Raw genomic sequence first — 21,855 nt, forward strand, 5'->3', positions numbered from 1 at the left:
GGCTGTAGGTGAATCTGTCAAATACCACTACTAATGTGTCCAAATGTGAAGATGTTTAATGTTAACAAGCACTAAAGCCATATGTACACTGTAGCTTAGAACACTGGTATTACATATACTTTGGTCAAGCATTGCCCAACGGTTTAGGGCTGTACACCCCTTTCCCAAGGAACAGATGAATACAACCCCCAGTGTTTTGAATTATGAAAGTCAGTGTCGACAACCTTTAAATACTGAATAACGAAAACCTGGTGCCACAATCAGAGTGACTTATATATTTATGGAGAGGTCTCCCTTGTAAAAAAGGTCTTCCAACCTCAACGGGACTTCATAGATAAATACATGTTAAATAAAACTCCCATTCTCACCCACTATTACTAAGGTTGTGACACCGCTGTCAGCCATGCCCTCATTTACAGATAGCTGTGACCCCTGCGAAATCAGCCTCTGAAAAGGCAGTAGATTTTTTCAGAGCATGTTCACCTGTGAAGGTAAGAACATGGACATGACTCAAATCTAAATTATTAGACATTTCTTGAGGGAAATCTATTAAACAGGTAGTGATAAAATGTGATGTGTTGTTTTCTTTTTTTCCTTTCCTGGTGTTTATTTGGAGAGGTCTGAGCTACCAGTCGGGGAGATGTTAAATGGGTGAGATTAAACACAGAGGACGGCTGGCATCCTGCACCTCCTGCTTAAATCGGCCCTAATTGACAGAGCAGGAAATTGGAGAGGGAGAGAGGGAGAGAGGGGGAGAGAGGGGGAGAGAGGGGGAGAGAGGGAGAGATGTATATACACTGTGTACAAAACATTATGAACATCTGCTCTTTCCATGACATAGACTGACCAGGGGAATCCAGGTGAAAGCTATGATCCCTTATTGATGTCACTTGTTAAATCCACTTCAATCAGTGTAGATGAAGGGGAGGAGACAGGTGAAAGAATTTTTAAAACTTGAGAAAATTGAGACATGGATTGTGTATGTGTGCCATTCAGGGTGAATGGGCAAGACAAAATATGTAAGTGCCTTTAAACGAGGTATGGTAGTAGGTGTCAGGCGCACTGATTTGATTGTGTCAAGAACTGCAACACGGCTGGGTTTTTCCATGCTCAACAGTTTCCCGTGTGTATCAAGAATGGTCCCCAACCCAAAGGACATCCAACCAACTTGAATCAACTTTGGGAAGAATTGGAGTCAACATGGACCAGCATCCCTGTGGAATGCTTTCAACACCTTGTAGAGTCCATGCCCTGATGAATTGAGGCTGTTATGAGGGCAGAAGTGGGGGCAGGTCAATATTAAGAAGGTGTTTCTAATGTTTTGTACACTCAGAGTATACAGGATGTATTCCAACATTGGTACTTGGGTCGTGTCAGCGGATGGCAGGCTTGGCCATGTGATTAAACACCTTCCTCACACCTGCTGAAAGGGGTAGGTACCAATAATGTGTATACCGACAGAAAGAGAACCACGGTACACAATGCAATCTAAAATGAATTATCGATTGGGTAAGGAGGTGGGCGAAATGTCCTCTATTGTGACCATTTGATAATAGAATAAGCTAATGGCTGAGCTTATAGAAAGCATTTAAGAGAAGGAAGCACAGTATCTTCTCTCAAACTATTTATAATTAGGAATACTCTATACAGTGCCTTATTCCAGTATTGTACACGATACATTGAAAATGTAAGGACATGTCATCTCGCAAGCCTACAGTACACACACTGCATGCCAACGTCGACCTCCCCAGCTCTTATGACATCACTGCGTTTTATCTCTGGAACAATCCGATGTCACTGGGGTGGCGTCTATTAATAACATGCAGCCTGTTGAGATGTACAGGTTTAAGTAAAGGCCCTGTGGTGGTGAAGAGATACTGTACTTGTCGGTTGGACAATTCTCAGCTATCTGCTGGAGCACCACCTCAAAGGGATGATTTTTTAAGTTGTATCGTACTGAGAGCATTATGTCAAGCAAATCAAGCAAGGCAGATGGGACTTCTATTGTATCGGTTGTTAGCACTGGAAATGGTTTGCAAAAGATCCAACTGAAGTGCTAATGTTTTCAAAATGTTTAAAAAGAAATGAATATAGGACCAACAGTTTCTATAACAAATGTATAGTATCGTGTGTGCTATCTATCGTCACATGCCCTATGACTCGAAGAAACAAACATATGTAAACCAAATTTCTTTATTAAAGATTAAGAAACTCCAAGCAGCATATTCATAAATTAAATGAGTCTCCGTTGATGTACTGTTACAGACTGGATGATATGATAGCTTTTTTTTTTTTATAGTTTTTTCTTGAATCTTGTGGCGTGGGCATTGATACAGTAACGGGGGTACACAAGTAAGGCAGTGAAACACTCTCAACCCTTACAGTAGTGTGGAACTTCCCTTTCACCACTATTAGCGGATCATTGGCACAGGTTGTATGCAGAACACAGTGTAAAATGAGATCACTTTGGTTCACATATGTATCTACTTGTACAACATATACAGGCTTACAACCTCTCCAATTTTGTTTGAAAACCAAGAGCGGGAACACGGGTGACGCAAAACACTTTTGCGGGATGATATTTCGGTTTATTCTCATGACATCACTTCTTTCTCGTTCTTTGCTTTCCTTCAATGGCTCTGAGGGGTGATTTGTCACATTTTCCAAGAGGTGAGGACAAACCTTTTTATTGGTATGTGTATAGATCAGCTATCAGTATTCCTGGTACACAATGTGTTGTGCATATGAACAGTAACCACTGACATTCACTATCTCACTTCCTGGCAATGGGTTCTTCAGTATGATAGGCTAAAGGACGTAAACAGAAAATATACTGCAGGACATAATTGCATTTTAATTGCACTTACGAAAGTCTTGGTAAAGTTTCGCAGTTCATCCTTAGTTGGAAATGTAATATGAACTGCTGCCCTGCAAAGTGCACAGGTTAATCGATGGGAAAATTCTGTTAATTTTATGAACAGAGTTCCATCAGTATTTAGACAGTAGGATATGTCACCTGTACTGCTATTACACTGTAATAGTTTAGAATTTATATATCACTCCTTTATCTTCCATCTACCTTGGTGATAATTACTCCATTACAAATTATAAACATGAGACATTACAATATTATATATCTACTTTTCTCCATCTGCAGTTGAAATGACTTAACTACTCTGAAAGGAGACAAACTGTATACAACTTTTCAACAATAAATCCTTCAGTAAAAAATGAACACAGATTTTTCGAATGAGCTTTTTTTGTTGTTAAAAATAACATTTTTCTGTTTTAAACATCCCTCCCACACAACTAAGGAAACATATGGTATACATCGTCAGGGACATGATTCAGTCAAGACATTTCCTAACGTAAGCCTAACTCTAAGGTCTGGCCTTAGCAATGTGAGACGTTTGACTGATGTTACGCTGTACACGGCACCCTTAGTACCAGCTTTGTTTGGTGTTGGGAGCTGACTGACACTAAATCTCCCTATGTCTTTGACAACATAGGGCTGAAATTGAGCTCTATGAAATACCTTCCATTTCAAAAATATGTAGAACTCATAAGAGACAATTACTTCAGTTTCAGTCTTTATCAATGATTCTCTAAGACTTTAAAGTAGGAAAACAAAAACACCTTGAAAAATGTATATGCCTTACAAACAAAATGAATCCCTCTGTTGGGAATATTCTCCTCTGATACTGCTCTATAGATATGGTTGTTGTTACAGTGGTACATAACAGTTGGTGTTCTACATTATGTCTCTATGGTGCATGGCCATCTAAGAATGAACTGTGGAGAGACATCTTTTATTTCGGCACTTAGAAAACAATCACAATGAATTTGCGTCATTATTCATATAGAACAAAATTTACAAAGCCATTCAAACAGTCGTTTTTTTTAATATCATTTTTTTTATCTTGTTTTTTTTATTTGTAACTCAACTTCAAAAATTGAGAATATTCAAAATACACTTTTACTTCACTTCGTTCTCTCAGTATTTACAAATATATACAAGTAAAACTTTCTGTTCTTTCGACGACGTTGGTTGTTCAACAGGTAATAAAAATCTCTTATTTTTCTCGTTTGTAGACTTTTCATATTTTTTTTTCTTCATATATTTTTCAACAATCCCCCAGAATATCAGGTGAGGGGAAGGACATGTGACATTGAGATGGCACCATTAGATGGATGTACTGTGGGTGGACTCAATGGCTTCTGGGATGGGTCCTCCGGGAACTCCCTGATATGACATTGGCATGGGCGTCTTGGCGGGACTCTGTCGGAACAGCCCCCCGTTGGGAGCTCTGTGTTTGCACTGAATGGAGGGGATGGTGGAGCTGCTGAGGGGGTGGTGGGGGAGGGTGCTGCCAGGGCCCTGAGCTAGTGTCCGACCCAGGCCCCCCCCATGACCCTCCCCTGGGAGATAGGCGCTCACAGACAGGCCCGTGCCCGGGTAGTCCCGCACAGACTCCAGCTGCTGGCTGGGCTGCATGCTGCCGATGTCCAGCGCAGAGATCTCGATAGACGGGCCGGGGATCTGCTTGTGCGCCATGTCCTCGTCCATAAGACTGTTCATACGCCGATGCACCTGTTCCAGATTCACCTCCTTGTCCTAGAGTGTGAGAGAGAGAGACGGGGAGGGAGAGACACAGAGGCTGAGATGGGCTGTTCCACAGGCTTTTCACCAGCTCCAAACATTTACTTCCACTCTCCCTTCCTTAGTTTTTTTTGAGGTGGTTTGTTTCCCAAGCCTCTTTGATTGTTTCACTCAACATGCTTGTTCATTGTAAGTGCCCAATTGGAATTGAGGTGACTCAATTACAGTTGTATAGAATGTGCACCTTGAAATCAAACTTGGCCAGTGGACATAGACAGTTTGATGTTTAGTAAGGGGTGTCAAATCTTTGACAGACAACACCAATACTGGAGCCAAACCATATCCTGACCTCTACTGACTTTTCTAGGTTGCCATGCAACCTTAGGCTTCTGTGAACCCACTCAAGCATTTGTGGACAGGAAAAGTAACCTAAGGATATGAGGCATTTCTGAGGCTACGGTAAGTGCAATGTAACATATTACATGCCACATGAAGACGGTTATAAAGGAACAACGCATTGCTGATGCTACAGGAAATATAGTACAATGTCAAGTTGAAGTATTATATTCAGTGCCTTATTGAGATGGTCATACATGTACAACTAATTTCTGACGCTACAGTATATTGTTGCAAAGTTGAGGTAATATATTGGTGTCCCATTAAGATGCCCAAACATGTATACATGGGCTTCTACAGTGTTATTTAAAAAAATAAGTATATATTATTTGCTGACAAAATATGTTACATCGGCACATCTAGATAGAGGACAAGAAGCTTTATGGTAGCAGGAATCACTAGTCAATCAGGAGAAGAATCCTTGCACTTGGTGGCTACCTTAGGCTACTTTGTCGGCAGGTGCAGCTTGGCTCCAGTAGTGGTCTGACAAGACGATTATATTAGTTCAATTACTGAATATGAAGACAACATCCACGTTGATCCCTATGTGCAGCACATATACAACACAATACATTGCAGAGGTTAAGCTTCTACATATGGAGGACAAGCACAACCAATGAAAATAATACATGTTTTGGAATGATGACATAGTCAGAAATGTGAATCTACGATGATGGGTGATGACTTGTTATTCTATGCTCATCTACTACATGATCTACACATGAAAAAATATTTGATTATATTGCACACTGGGAAATGAAGAAGTCCTATATTTCAATCATCTTTATTTGATATTGGAGATTAGGAACAAGCCTACATGCAATTTTGGAGACTAACCTAATGCACTGGAAATACTATGCAATTATAATGGATGTTGTTTGGCAACATAGATGCAGAAATACTTTAAAAAAACATTTACTCCTCTCATACTGCCAGACTGTATGTGTTGGAGTTGAATAATTTAAGACACGAACTTTCGATGAGATCAGTGTTGCGTCAAACAGCGTAACTAAACGCCACTGTGATTCTACAGCGCATCGACTACTCTTCCTCTTGTCAATACCAACTGCCTGTCAGAAGCACATTCAACCACAGCCTCCCAACTAAAAATAGAAAACAAAGTCTTCTAGAGGAGATCCGAAACATTACTAAGCCACTTAATCCATCTTGACACATTAGATTCCAGACAACAATAGTGTTTCCCACATCAGTTTGAACCTTCCCGGAATGTACAAATATGTATCTTGATATGATCTGTTCTGAATACTTTATCAACAGAGACGTCGATTATAGGAATTAATTTACGGCAGTATCAATCCAGTATCATAAAAAACTCCCAAAGCTAATTAAAACATCTCAGCCAAGGCTATTGTTTTAGCAGACTGGCTCCTCATTAAAATATGTTTATAATCTCGCTGCATTGGCGGCACGCCTAAACAAATAGCTGCCTCAAATTAAACCCCCGCACCGGTGTTTTAATAAGAGTGTGTTGATTTAAATTGAGAGGAAATAACACCATGCTCTACGGTGTGAAAGCTTTGGTAATGCAGAAACAACTCTTATAACAAAACTATAAAACCACTCTATCCATCCATGGTGAGCCTGACATTGTTTGAATTACTTATATAGGCTTGAGTAAGCTGTTTTCAAAATGTCCTCCGTAGGTCCTGTATTGTGGTTGTTTGTAATTGTGGTATTGTGGCTGATCTCTGTATCTGTAACACATTCTACACACCAACTGCGTCAAACTTTACGAACACATTTAGAGATATGTATGCATTTACAAAGGCCGTTATCCGAGTTCTGCACTGCTTATAACAACTGTTATAACGCACTGTCTATAGTATAAGGCACAATAAAGCGTCATAATGAGGTAGTTCATAGAAAATGTCACTGAATTAAATGTATCTTATTCCCCATACAATGTTTCTAGGCGAGGCCCTCGTCATGCATCCAACCATTACGGAAAAAAAACTAACCAAAAAAGCAGAAGGAACAGAATAAGAAAATAGGAGGATTGCCAATGATGGGAAAGATGGTGTTGTGGAGTTTTAGATCAAGATGGCCCCCCAAGCCCAGTCAGACAGAGCAGAGTGCCCCTTTAATGCAGCAGCACAAATCAGATCTTAGGAGCTCTATTCTGACCTGTGTCAATAGCTTCTGCTTCATCCCAGTCTCTTTCTCTCTCTGTCCAAATGTCCTTCCTCCCTTCCGATGAAGCAGTGGTAATCTCATTATATGTCAATGGACCAGAAACCCTTGCCAGTCTGTAATCCTTAGTAACCTGCACGAGATCATAGAACAGTCAAGAATAAGAACGGATGGATGTCCACATTGACATATAATAGCAATAAGATGTCACACAGTGAATTACTAGGGATTATAAACTGGGTGGTTCGCGCCCTGAATGCTGATTGGATGAAAGCCATGGTATATCAGACCGTATACTACGGGTATGACAAAACATTATTTGTACTGTTCTAATTACGTTGGTAACCAGTTTACAATAGCAATAAGGCACCTCGGGGGTTTGTGGTATATGGCCAATATACCATGGCTAAGGGCTGTATCCAGGCACTCCGCATTGCGTCGTGCAGAAGAACGGACCTTTGCCGTGTTATATTGGCCAAATACCACAACCCCCTGTGCCTTATTGCTTAATTATGGACTGGGTTGGACAGATACAGTGGCTCTTATTGCTGTGGGGTGACGCATGCAAGCGTCCAGTTTCTGCTCAAACTTTAGTTTAGAGATCCATGTCAAGCCTTAACTTGTCTCATGTTATATGCACGGGAGAGTCACTCATGCGAGAGGTCTTGATAGACATTGAATTAGAATAGTAATTTAATAAGATCTCTATGTTGGTTTACATCATGTTGACATCATCGCAGTAACTTGAGTGGATTAAACTCATACGAAAGGCTTAAAGGGAACTGGCATTGATGCATAAGGTGTAATCAGTGTAAATCAGCTTAGCAGGCACTTATCTGGTGAAAGTGTAACAAGAATCAATGAAAAGTGTTCTCTGTGGTAGGCAGTGTGAATGTGTTTTCAGTTCAGGGTAAGGAAGCTGTCTTGGTAATCAATGGGTTTTGATTATTTCAGGAATACTAATTTTACGGGGAACTTAAAACAAAATCGATACTGACGTCTTCTCAGAAATGTGTTATCCTGAAGGCAGCTAAAGGGTTTATTGATGTGATTAACATACATCAATGAATATGTTCAAATTCAAAGAGTTTTGAAAAATACCAATAATCCAGATGGAAATATTAGAGTAAGAAAATGATAAAGGGGATTTGTCTTCATCTGTGAGCTGTGTGAGGTACGTATGCCATACAAAAACAGATGGATTTGGTTTCAGAGAATGGGAAGGTGATAGATAGGGGGGACCAAATTGTATTTCAATCTGAGCACAATCTACAACTGTGTGTTCAGTAGCTCCACTAAATGGTGGTCTGCAGCTACTGTAGATTCTTAAAGTAGAGTGCGGTAGTGTCCTCCCCCTGTTGCCCTGTCCTCCGGGCTCTGTGCTCGGTCACCTCTTTGGGCTGCTCTTGCCCGCAGCGGTTGCTGTTCCACCACATCTCCAGGCCAGCAACCAGGCAGGCCAGCAGCAGTCCTGCAGCCAGGACGCAGAAAACCCCTGCGAAGCTGTGTAGTTTCAGGGACCGCCCATCGGGCGTGGCGTTGGAATGGCTGTTGAGGTCGCAGCGGCCCATACGAGGCCACCACTTCTGCTTCAGGATGTCCAGGTCTCCTTTCTCCTGCAGCTCCAGGATCCTGCATTAAGGGGAAATATCTGGGTGTAAGAGGGTCCTAAAGTCCTTATTTCTAAAATCCTTTCTGTAACAGCCTTCAAACTTAGTACAACAGCAGAGGAAGCTTTCCTGAAAACAGGCTGTTGTACTAAGTTTGAAGGCTGCTAAACAAAGGATTATAGGAATAAGGACTCTGGGACCCTAGTTGCATTATAATTACCATTTGTATGCTATCATGTCACTAAAGTAACAATGAAAAATAGACCTGCTGTATCTTCTGCAGATTAAAGCATTAATTTGTGACCATTCCCACAGCATAGTGTTTTAGTGATTTGTTGAATTATGCTTGCGCAGTGAATTAAACCCCCACAGTAAACTTCATTAAATGTCAGCTTTTGTAGTCCTTCACTGACACAAATGAAATCCAAAATAAAACAAGAATGAAGAACTGCTTAATTAAAAGAAAAGGAGCCGTGGCGAGGAGGGAAAGACCGTTATCAGAGTACCGCCCCTGTGGGCAAACAGTCATTTCTGAGATGAAAAGGAGCACATGGCGAATTTGTAAGGTTATGGATGGACGAGGGCGCTGAGGGAGGGATGGAGGGAGGAGAATGGATGATGATGATGATGGGACAAGGGACGGTAGCAAGTAAGATGAATCCGTCTCTGTAGAGGAGATGACATCCTGGTTCAGCCCGTTATTACCCCCTAAGCATCCCAGCTGTCCTCAAAGCACATTACCATCCCACCACCACCACCACTATTTCTGTTAGCCCAGGATTTCCCAGGCGGATATTCATCCAGGCCATTATGAGTAGAGACGGGGGACAGTGTTCAGTTCAGTGGGGATAAGCATTATAGGAGATCTTCCATGGAAGGACCTCATTGCTTAAGCTCTGACCCCGGTCTTCCCCTGCTATGGCCCTGCATACTAAGTGTGCACTCAGAAGGGCCCTGATGAAGAACACCTCGGAAAGATTGGAGAGGATTTAAGTGTTCCAACACATTGACCTCTGGTGATTTATCAAATGTGTGGCTTCCATGAGCCCCAGATCAAATCTGATCTAAGCATGACTAGCTGGCTGACACTGGTTCTGCTTTGTAGAAGATCATTGTCCCTATCCTAAGCGTTTTAGTCACTAGAACGGAAGATCTTTCTGGTTGTGAAGTTGGGATAGCACTCAAACAACAGAAACTATATATTTTCACTGAGTTGAACAGAGTTAGATTTCTTAACTAAAAGATAGTGTGACTAAACATTTTCGGTTGTTTTCACGGAACTGTTATACGTGAGAAGAATCAATACAAGATATGTGGGAATGTAGTCAAGACTCAGGGATTTTGGGATTCATTTTGGGGATATGCTTGGCCAATATCCTTGGCCAATACACAGTCCTAATTAGTTACATGTGATTATGGAGAGATTTAGACAATCAGCATGTAAAATCTGCCGGCTTCTGTTATCTTCGCAATGGGATCAATTTGCAATGGATAATACAAAGGAGACAAAACTGCAACTAAAAGACCAAAGATTTTCAAATGTTGTTAAGATTTGAAGACATTGCCTAGGTATTTCGTTCAAATCTGAATCATTAACTATTTTCATGGAAATAATTAGCAGAATCATGTTAACTCATATTGAATAATTCCTCTAACTCAGCTGGAACATAAAAAGTGTTCATGACTGTAACCCGGACTTATAGTAAAAATGTTCAACTTTCCTTTAAGGATAAGTTGCAGTGATCCCCTACTCTGTAAATCAAACACATCACGTGGCTCCTCAAGGCTGGTTTAGTGAGAAGTAATAAAAAAGAATAGCATTATATGACCACATTCTAACTGTGCTGCAATGTATACATCTGGTAATATTTAATTTCATGGGGAAACAGCATTAGAAGGGCATTAAAATTGTGCATTAAGTAACTGTGAATGACAGAACTGTAGTAACTCCCCAGCTAACACATTCGGTTCCATGGAAGTTGCTGGAAAGTATGTTTTTGGTTTCAACCTTGGTTGTGGGAACAAAGCCATACGTTTCCTGATGGGTAAACTGAACAATTTTTAAAACGTCCTGACAACAGAAAGCCAAGCAAAGCCAAGCAACTATTCTGCACCATTCCAATAAAGTTGCAGTAAGGTTGTATGCAAAATATCCATAGGACAACCAAGCTCTAAGAAGCATATGTTTCTCAGAACATTATGTGCTAGCTGGGTCCTAACCTTTATTATTAAAAGCATTTTGACTAGTGTTTTTATTACAAAGTGAATTTATAAAAACATTGTCTTAGTGGGCCTTTCATTTCCTCATCAAACTCCCCCTAAAATGGATGAGTATAACCACCGAATGACCTCTCAGCCAATTACGGCCTTCAATTACCTCAGGCGCTGTCAACCATCAGTGATTATGTTTATGACTTTTATGAAGCAGAGAAAGTAATTAGGAATCAAAGTAGGTGTGCGTTAAACCATATGCACTTAAGACTTATTTATTTCCAAAAAGGGGTGGAAGGAAGAGATGAGGTGATGAGAGGTGAGGAGAAGAAGATACTGAATAGAACTGATGATAAAGCGTTGGTATATCATTAATGCATAAACATTGTAATGAAACGAGGGAGTAGCACGAGGTTTAGAGGCTAGAATCGATTTTCCAAAGCCGGACATGTTACCTCTGCTCTAAGAAAGCTAGTTCCCTTTGGGGGAGCAATAATAATGCTTATCAACGCCAGGGTCGTTACAATATAGATGGTGTATAATGAGGTTGGTGGCGTTGCTCACTTCTGGGAGAAGAGGTCTCTGTAGGGACTCCCATGCTGCATGGCGATGCCGTAGCCTTTGCTGCTCATGCTGTTTCCTGTGACGGTGATGGTGCAGTCATCGTCCGTCAGCGCGGCATACTCCACCACAGCCATGTCCCACAGGAAGGCATACGGGCCCTTCTTCGCCTGAAGAGGAATGACAATCAATGACCCTGCTAATGATCCAGATGCTATACAAGCTGCCTATAGAATAACATTGTTTTCCATGATAGAACCTAAAGGATGATAAATGTCAATGTGAAGTCTGGAGAAGGCCGATACAGTGCCTTCGGAAAGGTAATCAGATCCCTTGACTTTTTCCACATTTTGTTATGTTACAGCTTTATTCTAAAATTAATTAAATTGTTTTTTCCCCCTCATCCATCTACACACAATACCCCATAATGACAAAGAAAAAACAGGTTTTTAGAATTGTTTGCAAATGTATTAAATATAAAACTCATTTGATTCAGACCCTTTACTCAAAACTTTGTTGAAGCACATTTGGCAGCGATTCCAGCCATGAGTCTTCTTGGGTATGATGCTACAGGCTTGGCACACCTGTATTTGGGGAGTTTCTCCCATTGGATGGGGAACTTCGCTCGGGTTCGATCGGGTTCAAGTCTTGGCTCTGGCTGGGCCACTCAAGGACATTCAGAGAAGCTGCCACTCCTGCATTGTCTTGGCTGTGTGCTTAGGGCCATTGTCCTGATGGAAGGTGAACCTTCACCCCAGTCTGAGGTCCTGAGCGCTCTGGAGCAGGTTTTCATCAAGGATCTCTCTGTACTTCATCTTTCCTTGATCCTGACTAGTCTCCCAGTCCCTGCCACTGAAAAACATCCCCACAACATGATTCTGCCACCACCAGGCTTAACCATAGGGATGGTTCCAGGTTTCTTTCAAACTTGACTCTTGGCATTCAGGCCAAATAGTTCAATCTTGATTTCTTCAGACCAGAGCTTCTTGTTTCTTATGGTTTGAGAGTCTTCAGGTGCCTTTTGGAAAACTCCAAGCGGGCTGTCATGTGCCTTTTACAGAGGAGTGACTTAATTCTACCATAAAGGCCTTATTGTTGGAGTGCTATAGAGATGGTTGTCTCCACAGAGGAACTGGAGTTCTGTCAGAGTGACCATCAGGTTCTTGGTCACCTCCCTGACCAAGGCCCTTCACCCCTGATTGAACAGTTTGATCAGTCGACCAGCTCTAGGAAGAGTCTTGGTGTTTCCAAACTCCTTATTTTAAGAATGATGGAGGCCACTGTGTTCTTGGGAACCTTCAATGCTGTAGAAATGTTTTGGTACCCTTCCCCAGATCTGTGCCTCAACACAATCCTGTATCAGAGCTCTACAGACAATTCCTTTGCCCTCATGGCTTGGTTTTTGCTCTGACATGCACTGTCAACTGTGGGACATTATATAGACAGGTGTGTGCCTTTCCAAATCATGTCCAGTCAATTGAATTTAACACAGGTGGACTCCAATGAAGTTGTAGAAACATCTCAAGGATGATCAATGGAAACAGGATGCATCTGAGTTTTATTTAGAGTCTCATGGCAAAAGGTCTGAAACCTTATGTAAACTAATTATTTCTGCTTTAATACATACGCAACAAAAATCTAAAAACCTGTTTTCACTTTGTCATTTTTGGGCTATTGTGTGTAGATTGATGAGGAAAAACATTTATTTAATACATTTTTAGACTAAGCCTGTAATGTAAAACAATTTGGGAAAAGGCAAGGGGTCTTAACACTTTCCGAATGTATTTTATGTGGGAACGACTGTGAACATAGTATCCCAATTCCATGAAGCTGTAGGACTCTAATGAATATGCAGTACCTTGGTAAAACAGACGCACTTCCATCCATTTACTGTGTAGGTTTCTTTTCTAGGTTGATTCTCATTGTAGACTGGGCTATTTGTTAACTTGCGCTTTTGATACAAAAACCTTTTAACTCAGAAACAGAAGGTGATGTGTGTTTTGATGTTGTCTCCACATAATTGCTACCTCCTTACAGCACTCTCTCCTTTTGTGAGTCCTCAATGGACTGACCCAGAAACACACTGCTACAAAGGCAGACATTGTCTGTTGACAAACACAAATACATCTGCCGTGCTGCTAAAAGGCTCAGTTGGCTGAGTTTGAGAAAAAAAGCCTTTGTTCTGCAGTATAAAGACTAAATGTCTTTATACGGCACCTCTGTTTCCCTCCTCTAGATTGTCAGAATAGCTGCTGGTAGCTAATTGAAATGGACTTGCATTGGAGAAAAGAAAAGACAATGCAAGAATGCTAATTCAAATGTGAACACAGACCGAATTCGAAGACATATGTCATAGTACTTCCCAGCATATGGGTAGGCAAAGTGCTAGTGCTGTTCTTCCTTAGCTATTTATTACAGGCCGTTTATGAGATTAACCAGTGTAATTGGTACAAATGTCACAAAACAGCACTTGCAGTTTTTCCAGACTGACAGATCGTCAAAGACAATGTTGAATTTGCCTATCTAATTGGTTTGAAATATTGTGGAACTACAGGCGCAGAATTGAGCGAGAACAGTATGACTCCATACTGTGAAATGACTATGAAACGACAATATTATACTGTTTTCTCTTTTCGTCGAAATCCACAGTAGCTAAGCAAAACGACCTAAAGTGATTGCCAGCCTGTACTCAGGAATCCTCTCTGTATTGGCATATACCTGCCTTGTCTTTGTCAACCTACCTTGCGGATGCCCTCTGAGGGACTGGACACAGAGTAATCATGGCCGTTGTTCTTACTGATGGTCCTCCACAGCTCTGCGAATGTGCTGTCCTGCTCCAGAGGGTTGGTGCCCTTGTTCTTGAAGTAGTCGTAGACGGCTGAGTCTCTCACGGTGCCGTAGGACACGTCCATCTGCCTGGACAGGTCCTGGAATGTCCTGTAGAGACAGAGGGAAGAACACAGAGAAATACATCAAGTCAAATGTATAACAAGACAGATATTGTGTGTACAGTAAAGTACACTGTTAAGTGTACTTTGGGTACTTTTTACATGGGTGTAATTTGTACATGGGTGTTCAATTTAGAAAGATGAGTTACTCTACTCAAAATGTTACCAATGTAATAGTAGATTTTGTCAACTTAACTTGATTTCCTGAATTGACATATTTCAAAGAAACGAGTTAACTTAAGGCAATAGCAAACATGGCATACCTCACGAATGATGGCGCGCCCCCCCCATTGGGCTATTGAGATATGTATTTTACACATTTCTGTTATCGCGTGACCAAAGATTATACATTATATTGACCAGATCTTCAAGTGGCCGCTCTAACAATGAAAATAAATGTCTTAAAAAAATGGAAGACAGTTAGCCTGGGTACCAGTCTCTTAACTAATCCACTCCCTGTACTCCATATCACTTGCCTAAGACTCTTTGGCAATGACAAAGAGTAGAAAAGAGTGGAATGTTAGGTAAAGATACTGGTACTCAGACTGCAAGGCAGTCGGAGGAGGCAAGATAAATGAGTGGGCAAATACGCTTGTGAACAACAGGCACAATTCCGATATAAAGTGTTTTTTCTGAAAGTTGCCGGGATGTCACGTGTCCTATTTATGTCAGTACACTTGTAATAACCTAATCATTCTGAAACGTATATTAGATCTGATGTTGGAGTGGTCCTGGAAATGATGACTATGAAATATAATTTTTTTAAACATTTCCTTCATCAAAATGTTATACTTTCTCATTGACCATCATACAAAAACTCCTTGCTCGGTGAGCAGAAAAATCGCTACCTCCTGGAGAAGACAGATTTTGGGCCCAGTTATCCCTCTCACTACGACTCTTCCTCTCTGGTGTGACTCAGAAATTTCAGTCAATTACTATAGCTCATTCCTTGGGCCAATCAGTGTAATTTTGTAAATGCCGGATCTGTATGGCAAGACCCAAGTCTCATCAAAATTGGGCCAGTGCTGTCTGAGATATCGCATATGACTATAATACAAACAAACAGACAGATGGAGACCGATCCACAGTCTCTCCCCGATTTTATCATGGGGGACAACAAATCTATTTTGTAACAGTGTAAATTGAGGATAGGCTTATTTGGATGTCAGATGTATGCTCACAGTGAGACAGCTCCAAACTGGCAGGTGGGCCAGCTGTTACATAGCAGTGCTCTGTTTAGACACTCGCTGTGTCATAACGTATAAACAGTCCAGGGGAAAAAATGTCTCTAGACAGGAAGTAATGATGCTGATGAGTTGTTTGCTTATTAGCTAGTTAACACCAGAGGAAGCACAGGAAATAATTTAAGAGGAGAAGTAAAGGGACATTGTTTTAACATTAACATTAAAGGTGGGGAAGTCTGACTTTTAATCAAAACCTACTCTTAAAGAAATTAATTGCTTTTGTGCTGGATCAGATCAGTGTATCACAAAAAAGCAACAAACAATTTACACACAGCTCAGTTCTGAAAACGAGTGAGAAAAACAGCTTTATGTAATGAAGAAATTAGCAACACTAAACTTACAGAACAATCAAGGAGTGTCTAGAACTTTAATTATCTTACTGTCACGCCCGAATCTGTTTCACATGTCTTTCTGCTTGTCTCCACCCCCCTCCAGTTGTCACCCATTTTCCCCATTATCCCCAGTGTACTTATTCACCAGAATACCACCCTGCATACCACTGCTGGCTTGCTTCTGAAGCTACGCAGGGTTAGTCCTGGTCAGTCCCTGGATGGGAGACCAGGTGGTGTTGGAAGGCCAGTAGAAGGCATTCTTTCTTCTGGTCTAAGAAAATATCCCAATGCCCCAGGGCAGTGATTGGGGACGGTGCTGTCTTTCGTATGGGACGTTAAACGGTTGTCCTGGCTCTCTGAAGTCATTAAAGATCCCATGGCACTTGTCGTAGGGGTGTTAACTCTGGTGTCCTGGCTAAATTCCTAATCTGTCCCTCAAACCATAGCAGTCACCTAATAATCCCCAGTTTACATTTGGCTCATTCCTCTCACCTGTAACTATTCCCCAGGTTGTTGATGTAAATGAGAACGTGTTCTCAGTCAACTTATCTGGTAAAATAACGGATAAATTAAATACCTGTGTTTTCTGTTTGTCCTGTCTTTTCCCAGCCTCTCTTTTTCTCGCCCTCCTGGTTTTTGACACTTGCTTGTCCTGACCCTTAACCCACCTGCCTGACCACTCTGCCTGCCCCTGACTTTGAGCCTGCCTGACATACCTTTGCCCCTATCTGTATTTCCGACCTCTGCCTGACCTGACCCTGAGCCTGCTTGCCGTCCCGTTGCTGTAATATACATTGTTACTTTGACACGGTCTGGGTCTTACTTTATCCTGATACTTACATTATCCTGTAGAGCAATCTACACCCACACCTTTCTTATAGTTGATTTTCTATAAGGTGACAGGCAATGTCAAAACATACTTCATAATCAGTTTTTATAAAAGAGTGCTAACAATTCTAAATTAATTTGTCAACCAAAGGGAGTATTCACTGAGCTCGCAAGGAGATTGGACATAACTCGAAGCCTTGTGAGAAGCATTGTGATGCCTTTAAAGGTGTCTGATTTGAGTGTGTGATTTACTATGCCTTTAGAAAGTATTCAGACCCCTAGACTTATTTCACATTTTGTTACATTACAGACTTATTATAATATAATAATACAAATCCTCATCAATCTACACACAATAACCCATAATGACAAAGCAAAAAAATATAAATATTTTGCAAATGACAAATTACAAATAAAAAACAGAAATACCTTAGTTACATAAGTATTCAGACCCTTTGCTATGGGACTCTAAATTGAGCTCAGGTGCATCCTGTTTCCTTTGATCATCCTTGTGGTATTTCAACAACGTTATTTGCATCCACTTATGTTAATTTCAATGGATTGGACATGATTTGGAAAGGCACACAACTGTCTATATAAGGTCCCACAGTTGACAGTGTATGTCAGAGCAAAAAGGAAGCAATGAGGTTGAAGGAATTGAAGGCACAGCTCTGGAGAAGGCTACCAAAATATTTCTGCAGCATTGAAGTTCCCCAAGAACACAGTGGCCTCCATCATTCTTAAATGGATGAAGTTTGGAACCACCAAGACTCTTCCTAGAGCTGGCCGCCCAGCCAAACTGAGCAATCAGGGTAGAAGTGCCTTGGTCAGGGAGGTTAGCAAGAATCCGATGGTCACTCTGACAGAGCTCTAGAGTTCCTCTGTGGAGATGGGAGAACCTTTCAGAAGGACAACCATCTCTGCAGCACTCCACCAATCAAGCCTTTATGGTAGAGTGGCCAGACGGAAGCCACTCCTCAGTTAAAGGCACATGACAGCCCGCTCGGGATTTGCCAAAAGGCACCTGAAGACTCTCAGACCATGAGCAACAAGATTTTCTGGTTTGATGAAACCAAGATTGAACTCTGTGGCCTGAATGTCAAGCGTCACGTCTGGAGGAAACCTGGCACCAACCCTACTGTGAATTATGGTTGTGGCAGCATCATGTTGTGGGGATGTTTTTCAAAGTTAGGGACTGAGACACTAGTCAGGATCAAGACAAAGATGAATGGAGCAAATTATTGAGTGATCCTTGATGAAAACCTGCTCCAGCGCACTCAGGATCTCAGACTGGGGAAAAGGTTCACCTTCCAACAGGACAATGACCCTAAGCACGCAGTTAAGACAATGCGGGGGTGGCTTCGGGACAAGTCTCTGAATGTCCTTGAGTGGACTAGCCAGAACCCAGACTTGAACCCGATCGAACATCTCTAGCGAGACCTGAAAATAACAACACTCCTCATCCAACCTGACAGAGCTGGAGAGGATCTGAAACTCCCCAAATACTGGTTTGCCAAGCTTGTAGTGACATACTCAAGAATACTCTATGCCGAATGTAAATGGAATATGTCCGGGGGGGGTGGGGGGGGTGGAGTTTATATAAGTTTATATAAATTAGACAAAAATCTCTGTTTTTCCTGTTCATTATTGGGTATTGTGTGTAGATTGATGAGAAAAAAACAACAATTTAATCCATTTTAAAACAAGGCTGCAACATGTGGAAAAGGTCAAGTGGTCTGAATACTTTCCGAAGGCACTGTAATTAAGCTATTCATTGCCGGCAACTGTTTAGATCATGTTCTTTGTTACATCGTTTCCTAAAACGTTCTAGAGTAATGAAAAGCTGGTGGCATGGCGACTGAATTGTACTTCGGTTCAAGGATATGTCAGCAATGACACATGGCTATCTCTGGGACAGTCACCACAGCACTCAGCAGTCTATCTATGTAATGACAAGTTCCCAGTGAGCAGTGCATACAATAACAGTTATGTATTTCACACACTACACCGGTTTTAATAAGGTGTCTGCACTGGCTGCCTGTGAGTTTTAGAATTAATTGTTTTTTTGTTTTGTTAATCAATCCATGATTGTGCACCCCAATACATGTCAGATGTTTTTAACTTATGTACCCAGTAGGTCCCTCAGGTCCTCTGGCACTGGCCTTTTAATTATCCTAAAGCCTAGGACCAAGATGCACGGAGAGGCATCCATTAGTTATTATGCCCCCAGCCTCAGGAACAGCCTGCCAGAGAACCTGAGGGGGGCCAAACCCGTGGACATATTTAAAAGATAACTTAAAACACATTTTTACTTTTCCTTGGGGTGCTTTTCAGTTGTTCAGTTTGTTTTTTATCTTGTGTTTGCTGTGTAGTAAATATTTCAGCTTTTATTTCATTGTTTTTATTATTATTATTCCTGTAAAGAACATTGCATTGCATTCCATGTCTGAAATGTGCTCTATAAATAAAGCTTGATTTGATTTGATTGATAGCTGCTATATCATACCTGATTAAATCCTGTTATGGCTAGACGTTCCGCTATTGGAACGTTTTGACAACATCCGGTGAAATTGCAGAGTGCAAAATTCAAATTAAATTATTAGAAATATTTAACTTTCATAAAATCACAAGTGCAATACACTAAAATAAAGCATAACTTCTTGTTAATCCAGCCACCGTGTCAGATTTCCGAAACACTTTACGGCGAAAGCAAACCATGCGATTATCTGAGGACAGCGCCCCATCATACAAACACATGAAAATCATATTTCAACCAAGCAGGTGCGACACGAAAGTCAGAAATAACTATATAATTCATGCCTTACCTTTGTAAGGGAATACCCCCCTGAATTGTACAAAAATGAATGGCAAGATATTGGCATTGGACAAACCATGTACACGATGTCCAATACCACCCAAAGCGGCGTTGATTCGTGCAAAGTATATGGCAAATGCCATATGGCAATTGCCAATTGTAACACCTCAAAAATCCAACAGGGGGCGAGTGCGCTCCACCGGTGGTTTTTCATATTGGAAATGCAACCCAAGTCAACATCCAAAAGAAAAATTTTGAAAATAGGATATTTTTTTCAGAAACTTTTCACCCCTTAAAAAAGTGCTTTCTGGGCCTTTTTTCGAAATTCTTTCGGTTTTTTTGTCAATTACACATGTGTAAGAACTGTATGAATATACTTTTGTCCAATTTTGATATCAATTTTTTTTTTTTTAATTACATGCGCATAAGGCATATGTTTTGTCCATTTGCAATATGATTTCATAGGAAGTCAAAAGTCAAAAGTCAAAAATGTCAAAATTTGGTAAAAAACTTCACACATCCTTAAAAAAGTGCTTTCTGGACCGTTTTTCAAAATTCTTTCAATTTTTATGTCAATTACACATGTATAAGAACTTTATCAACATACTTTAGTCATACTTTATTATCATTTTTTTTTTTTTTTACTTGTGCATAAGGCATATGTTTTCTCCATTTGGAATATGATTTCATAGGAAGTCAAAAGTCAAAAGTCAAAAATGTCAAAATTTTATAAAAAACTTCACACACCCTTAAAAAAGTGCTTTCTGGACCGTTTTTCAAAATTCTTTCGAATTTTGTGTCAATTACACACGTATAAGAACTGTATCAACATACTTTATTCGTATTTTATTATCATAATTTATTTTATTTTTTTTACTTGTGCATAAGGCATATGTTTTGTCCATTTGCAATATGATTTAATAGGATGTCAAAAGTCGAAAATTTGATTTTTTTTAAAAACTTTAAAAACTAAAAAAAGTGCTTTCTGGACCGTTTTTCGAAATTGTTTCGATTTTAAGACAATTAATCATGTGTAAGAAGTGTATGAATATACTTTTGCAAAATGTTATTATCATAATTTTTTTTTTTACTTGTGCATAAGGAATATGATTTGTCCATTTGCAATATGATTTCATAGGAAGTCAAAAGTCAAAAAAAACTTTTCACCCCTTAAAAAAGTGCTTTCTGGGCCTTTTTTCGAAATTCTTTCGTTTTTTTTGTCAATTACACATGTGTAAGAACTGTATGAATATACTTTTGTCCAATTTTGATATCAATTTTTTTTTTTTTTAATTACATGCGCATAAGGCATATGTTTTGTCCATTTGCAATATGATTTCATAGGAAGTCAAAAGTCAAAAGTCAAAAATGTCAAAATTTGGTAAAAAACTTCACACATCCTTAAAAAAGTGCTTTCTGGACCGTTTTTCAAAATTCTTTCAATTTTTATGTCAATTACACATGTATAAGAACTTTATCAACATACTTTAGTCATACTTTATTATCATTTTTTTTTTTTTTTACTTGTGCATAAGGCATATGTTTTCTCCATTTGGAATATGATTTCATAGGAAGTCAAAAGTCAAAAGTCAAAAATGTCAAAATTTTATAAAAAACTTCACACACCCTTAAAAAAGTGCTTTCTGGACCGTTTTTCAAAATTCTTTCGAATTTTGTGTCAATTACACACGTATAAGAACTGTATCAACATACTTTATTCGTATTTTATTATCATAATTTTTTTTTTTTTTTTTTACTTGTGCATAAGGCATATGTTTTGTCCATTTGCAATATGATTTAATAGGATGTCAAAAGTCGAAAATTTGATTTTTTTTAAAAACTTTAAAAACTAAAAAAAGTGCTTTCTGGACCGTTTTTCGAAATTGTTTCGATTTTAAGACAATTAATCATGTGTAAGAAGTGTATGAATATACTTTTGTAAAATGTTATTATCATAATTTTTTTTTTTACTTGTGCATAAGGAATATGATTTGTCCATTTGCAATATGATTTCATAGGAAGTCAAAAGTCAAAGTCAAAAGTCAATTTTTTTGGGGGCCAAAATTGACTGAACTGATGAACTCGGGACGGCCGGGCAGTGATAGTTGTTCATTTCCATCACTCGTTGTGTTGATTTCATCATGTCCATTTGGTGATGT

At 40.0% G+C, this 21,855-nt stretch overlaps 1 protein-coding gene across 1 annotated transcript in view; it reads right to left on the reverse strand.

Annotated features, from left to right (window-relative positions):
- Window positions 1-3,985: 3,985 nt before the first annotated feature.
- LOC139367462 (glutamate receptor, ionotropic, delta 1b) overlaps window positions 3,986-21,855 on the reverse strand; it is a 382,576-nt gene continuing 364,706 nt past the window's right edge. Inside the window, exons 13-16 of the mRNA XM_071105674.1 lie at window positions 14,271-14,466; window positions 11,533-11,699; window positions 8,539-8,779; window positions 3,986-4,615 (exon numbers count right to left, since the gene is read on the reverse strand). Of these exons, the coding sequence (XP_070961775.1) occupies window positions 4,184-4,615; window positions 8,539-8,779; window positions 11,533-11,699; window positions 14,271-14,466 (1,036 nt within the window). The 3' untranslated portion in view covers window positions 3,986-4,183. The remainder of the gene's footprint in view (window positions 4,616-8,538; window positions 8,780-11,532; window positions 11,700-14,270; window positions 14,467-21,855) is intronic.

Source organism: Oncorhynchus clarkii, chromosome 16, assembly GCF_045791955.1.
Source record: "Oncorhynchus clarkii lewisi isolate Uvic-CL-2024 chromosome 16, UVic_Ocla_1.0, whole genome shotgun sequence".
NCBI lineage: Eukaryota > Metazoa > Chordata > Actinopteri > Salmoniformes > Salmonidae > Oncorhynchus > Oncorhynchus clarkii.